The sequence below is a fragment of the Charadrius vociferus genome, unplaced genomic scaffold, assembly GCF_000708025.1.
Source record: "Charadrius vociferus isolate BGI_N301 unplaced genomic scaffold, ASM70802v2 scaffold300, whole genome shotgun sequence".
Classification (NCBI taxonomy): Eukaryota; Metazoa; Chordata; class Aves; order Charadriiformes; family Charadriidae; genus Charadrius; species Charadrius vociferus.
In genome coordinates this window covers 194358-200357 of record NW_009646513.1, presented here as the reverse complement: position 1 = coordinate 200357, position 6000 = coordinate 194358, and the positions used below count along the sequence as shown (strand labels likewise).

At 34.0% G+C, this 6000-nt stretch overlaps 1 protein-coding gene across 1 annotated transcript in view; it reads right to left on the bottom strand.

The window, feature by feature from the left end:
• EML5 (echinoderm microtubule associated protein like 5) overlaps positions 1-6000 on the bottom strand; it is a 133789-nt gene that overhangs the window by 80719 nt on the left and 47070 nt on the right. The window contains exons 5-7 of the mRNA XM_009884597.1: positions 5551-5649; positions 4919-4987; positions 2134-2319 (exon numbers count right to left, since the gene is read on the bottom strand). Coding sequence (XP_009882899.1) covers positions 2134-2319; positions 4919-4987; positions 5551-5649 — 354 coding nt within the window. The remainder of the gene's footprint in view (positions 1-2133; positions 2320-4918; positions 4988-5550; positions 5650-6000) is intronic.

Sequence of the window (6000 nt, the reverse complement as noted above, 5' to 3'; positions counted from 1 at the left end):
CAGGTCTGCATGTGCAATTTAAGCATTTTTAAAAATTCATTTTATTAACTTCAACATCAAAAAGTAAATGTTCACATCACCTTAGGAAAAAATAGAATCACAGAATCATGGCATTTTCAGAGTTGGAAGGGACCTCTAGAGATCATCTAGTCCAACTCCCAAATACAATAAAGCACTATTGAACACTAAATATGAACACTAAAACCAGATATGAAGGTACAGAGTAAGAATCAGGGAATCTTTGAAGGCTAAAATATCCCCTTATACTTCCTGGTTTATACTGTGGGCCTTCTTGAATACATTTAATATTTCTATAGATGCATACAGGAGGGTAGGCATGCACGTGTGTATATATGTATTCATTTTTTTTATGTACCTACACTTATACGTATATAAAGGAATCTCAAATGCAAAATATAGCCCAGGGTATGTTTCCCACATCTATGTTCTTCATAACTGTATTTTTGTTCATGATCAGATAGCTGTATAATGACAGTGTATCTGAATAAGCAGTCCAATCACTTTTAAACTATTATCTAATACAACAAGCTGCAACTGTCCTGAACGTACATTTCTAAACCATCAGTAAAACAAGAGTCTCCTTACTGCAGACCGACTGCAACCTCTCCCACATACATATCATTCATCACTTTTTGTCCCCTCCATTCTACCTGATCAAATCATAGAGTGATTTTAATACTTCAGTTACATACATCATCCCACACAGTCCAATACTGACAGTAAAAACAAACACACTTATAAGAAAGTATAATTAACTGTTATTGATTTTACCTAGCATTTTGAAGCTGCAATATACGAACTCATACACCTGTATTTTCACATTAATTTAAATTGCTATTAAGCAAACTTCACATATTATCTAGAAAGTACAATGCCTTCCAAAACGTAAATCAACCTTCAAATCAGCAAATAATACAGCTTCATAAAGTTACCTTAGTAGTTTCATGCCTAGTGGGTTAAAACAACCTGAAATTTATTTGCTTTGTTTTTAAAGTGATACTTGGACAAGTTAGAAATTGAATCTTATGTTATATTACCATACGTGACTTATTACCATGAGAAGAAAGGAGAACTCTCATAGTTTGGCATGTGCAAATGAGACTGCAAACCACTAAGTGTTTTTTTGCTGCCTATTTTAATCACAAAACTGCATGCTTTGAAAGAATATGATGAAAACTTCCACAGCAAAAATATCATCACTTTGTAGTCGTATTAAACATTTTGATTAAAAGTAAAAGAAAATCTTACCAAGCAGTCTTGAAAAATTTTATTAAACTTTCACTGATATGTCTTCACTTTTCAAAGTTCTATACTGTTCTAAAAAGCTGAATGAATACAGTAAAAGGCAGCAACAGAGGACAAGGAAGAGTGATTGAGTCACGCTAAAATGACTAAACATATGTGTCTACAAACAAACTAAGTGTTTGGGCTTACATTACCATTCACAGAAATCAATGGACTCTAGCAAGCTCTCAGACACCACCAGCCAATAGTACTCAATTCATGGCATGACAGAATAGCTGATGTTCAGGGAAAGCACTGGAGAGCTTCTAGACCCCGTTGTGAGTATCTCCAAGTGGACAGAGATGTGGACGGAGATTCCGCAGCTTCTCTGGGGACCTGTTTCTTTGTTTTGACATCAATTGCCTAAATATAGGCGTCCAAGCATTCTGAGAGGCTTTTGGATTAATCAGACATCCACAAAAGCAAGTCAGATAAAGCAGATCCATATTCTTTGGGGGAGGCTGCTATACACTCAACTCCAGTATATATACATACCTACACATGGGTAATTGAACAGAGTAACACATGTCTATTTAAGGGTGAACTTAAACGCATTCAAGGCTCTATTGATTATCAAGTGCTCCATCAATAATGGGAGACAGTACATAAATAGACACCTAAACATATTTCTTAATCTAGCATTCAGTTTCTACCATAACAGCAATCTTAAGTAACAGAAATGAGAGAAAAAAAAATATTCAAATTAGACATTTGAGTCTCTGTCATTGAAATTGTTTAGGAACGCAGACCAAGTGATCTTGAACTGCTCTTTCCAGCTCTCCAGAAATCTATTTAACATTTTGTATTAATTTAAAGAGATATACTTACAGCATGTGCTCCCTGTATTGTCCGTACAAGGTTGATTCCTTTCCACACATATATATCTCCATTCAGGGCACCAGAGTATGTCACTTCATCCCTTGCACAGGCTAGGCACAATATAGTTTGGAGATCACCAGTTTTGCCAAAAACACCACGTTTTGGTGTCAATGAATTGCCACACAAGCTCCAGAACTGCAACATAAAGTGATTTAGAAAGATGGGTATTTCACTAATATCCTATAATTTAATATGTACATCTGAAAGAGAATTACCTTCTCTCCAAATGACATCATCATTCATACCCTTTTCCCTGCTTTAGTTCTCCAGTTGTTTAACAAATTTTTATGTTATTAACCATCTTTATCTTTCCACAAAATCAGCATAGCAGACTAGTTGGGAAAGAAATTCTTGCAAAAAAAAGAAATTCTTGCAAATTATAATTTGTGAGTCAGTCGTATTTTCAATCATTTTTGAAAAGCATTTCATAATAGAATTACCTCATCTTTCTCTGATGTATGACTTCTACTTTCCAAATGCTGCATTTGTATTTTGCATTACTTTAGGCATTTAAAGATGCAGTCTAAGCACGTAAATTTCTGATAAGGTTGCCATTTGCTCTGTTTGAAAGCAGCTGGTTTTATTATAGAATTACCACTTCTTATCAGAACCACTGAGGATGCAAAGCACCCACCTATGGCAGACATTTTTGAGAACTTCCTAATCAACCATTAGCACGTGATTACAGCAATCACATGAGAGTGAATTTCCTCCTAGGTGATCCAACGTGTACTAATGACTCGTAAACTAAAGACATGCAAAGTCTCTGGTCAGAGCACAATACTTGCCAACCAAATCTCCAGCTACACTCTAGTTTCTAAAAACTCTGTAGACAAGCAGCACTCACATATTCCTTTCAAACCCTCCCGTCCAAACAAGTAAATGTGCACTGGAAAGCCAACAAGCTGCTGGAGTAATCCAGTGCAAAATATGAAAGCATTTATTTCATCACTGCTGACACGTTACTCTTACATTGTCTCAGTATGTTCCTTGTATACATATTTATGAAACTGTATTTCACAGCAAGCCTCTCCGTTACCAATAACCTATTCAAAATTCTGAGCAGATGCTACAATTAATACAGGATAATGTAAGCAGTTTCAATGCAGAGATTTTTGTACCAGCAATACTATAATTAAGAAGTAACCATATACTGATGAGACAAATCTCTGTATCTTAACTAGTATTTCTTTAACCAAAGTACACAGGTCACCAATTATGTTGTTGCTTGAGAAGCAACTGCACTATCACAGCATAAATCAAACACCTAGCTCCAATATGGAAGTAGGTAACATATTTAAGAAAAGTAATTCCTCAGTATCTGTTCACTTAAGTAGTATTACAATTTGCATAAAAACATGTGAGGAAGAAATACAACAGTATTACAAACATGACAGTAATTACTGATATTTGGAAGAACAAGAAGAAGAAATGGTGTAACAAAAATACACATCAACAAAAATCTCTTGCCTGATCCAAATGCCTATAAAACTCCAGGATTTAGATTTTCAGTTAATGTTTTCTCAAAGGAAACACCAATCAATTTTTAAGCTACTGCTATTTAAAAATGCTTCATAGAGCCTTAAAAGTTGCTCAAATAAACTTTTGCTCATCTAAATAGACATGTTTTGACATCATAAAGCCACCTGGAATATACTAAAACACTGCTGGCAAATATTATCTCACTATTGGTATACTGGTCCTTTTAAATCTTGAAGCAGAAAAAAAGATCATTATTAATCAAGCTCATGGGAACCTGTAAATAACATGTTAAATACTGTTAAACCAAAACCATATGCAATCTAGCTAACACATTGAACACTTTTTCCAATAAACCACCAATTCATATTAATCTAAAAGTTCATTGTATAAAAAGCAAGACCTTTTTCCCACCGTAAGAACATACACATAAGAGCAATAAAGAACTTTCAAGCTGCCATCTACTGCTGTTATGTGGTAACACAGAAGACAGTGCATGGGAGAAGGCAGTGACTTTAGGAAACATATTTGATGGCAGTCGAGCATTGATAATCGTGCTGACAGTGTCAAAACTGAAAAAGAAGCTGTTTCTGCATGGCAGTTGGTACAGGGATCAAACAAAGCAGTGTTTCATAGAAACATTCTGCTTGAAAAAGACATGAACTGTCCAAATCATGAATCCTGTAGCAGATACAGAGTGTTCAAAACGACAAAGTAGGAATAACACCAGGGAAAAGATAATAATTAAAAGAAGATCAAGCTTTTCACTATAACCCCATGCTCTCTCAAACTGTAAGAAATTGTTTTTCAACTCATTTCACCTCTGCAGTGTAACAATTCATTAATTGTTCAAGAATCAGAAACATGAGTACCTGAACTCACCTTAAACATATGCATCCTGTCTTATGCTACTTGGGATTTCAAACAGCATGTTTTAGACAAGCTAAATTTTAAATTGTATTATGATCATTACGTACAATGCTACTGACAACTGTTTCATTCCTTCTGCATTCCTTCTGCCAGGGCATGAACTCTTTTGAGCAGAGATGGTCTCTTTTCCACTATATATATATCTTGTAAAATGTCTAGTGTAGTCACGTGTGATCTATGATTGCAGTTCCTAAGAAGTAATATTATTCTTACAGACAACTTTTCATATTATAATTATATATTCCTTTTAGATTCTATTTTTATATATTTTATAGAGTATAAACTGCATCTTAAGTATTTTATGAATTAACCTTTATTTCATTACCTTGATGTGTTTTACGCCACAGCTGACAAGCTTGTTTGGCTGGTACAAATCCCAAGAAATATCAAATATCTGCATAAAAAACCACAAGGATGTTAGCAGAGATGGCCTTTCTAGCATATTAAAAGAGTAAATAATTGTAGTAAATTAACAGAGTCTGAAATGCTTTAAATGGAATTATTTGAATTACTTTTTTATCCCCTCATTCAATACTAAAATTGCAATGTATAGCTTATTAGTCCTGTTTGTGTTTTTTTTTCCTTGAGTAATTACAACACATAATAAAACAACATAAAGGTTCGTTTACAGACTAGAAAAACCTAAGAGATTATTTGCATTTTGATTTCCCATATGGAGATTAGGGTCTATGAAGTGCATTGATTTTGCACTTCCCCTACATGCTAACAGTCTCAACAAACCATACACAAATAAACAGTGAGTTGCACATTTTATTTTAGAAATTAACATACGTATCTTAAATATATTCACATATCTAAATACATATCCAAGCTTTATGCGAATTCAATTTCTAAAACATAAAGTTTTTTGTTCAGACATAGCTCTAGTACGTATATACAGTCATGGTTTAACAAACTAAAATTACATTGACAGTCAAATTCTTTAGTTATACTTACTCTGTCTGTGTGACCAGGAGCCATTGATAACAATTTTCCTTTTCTCCAGTCCCATACACAGACTGTGTTTTTCGAATCCAAACCAACTGAGACCAAACGCTAAAAATGCCCAAATTAAATAAATAAATAAAAATGACTCAATATATTAATGAAAGCTAGAGTCATCATTTTGAGAGATAACAAATTCATAACATTTGAGTTAGAAGCAATAGCTAATTTCAATATAGAAGAAAATTAAATATGCCTGTTATGCCAAAGCTTCCATAGATGCATCTCTTCAGTTACGACATTATGATCATAAAGAAGTAAGATCATCTTGGATAACAGCACATTTCTGATTTATAATGTTTAATACATATAATTACATATAGCACACATGGCAAGCAGCAGCCAGGAGACATCTGCAAAAAGGAATAACCTCACTCAGGTTAATGAAACTACACGTGTTTA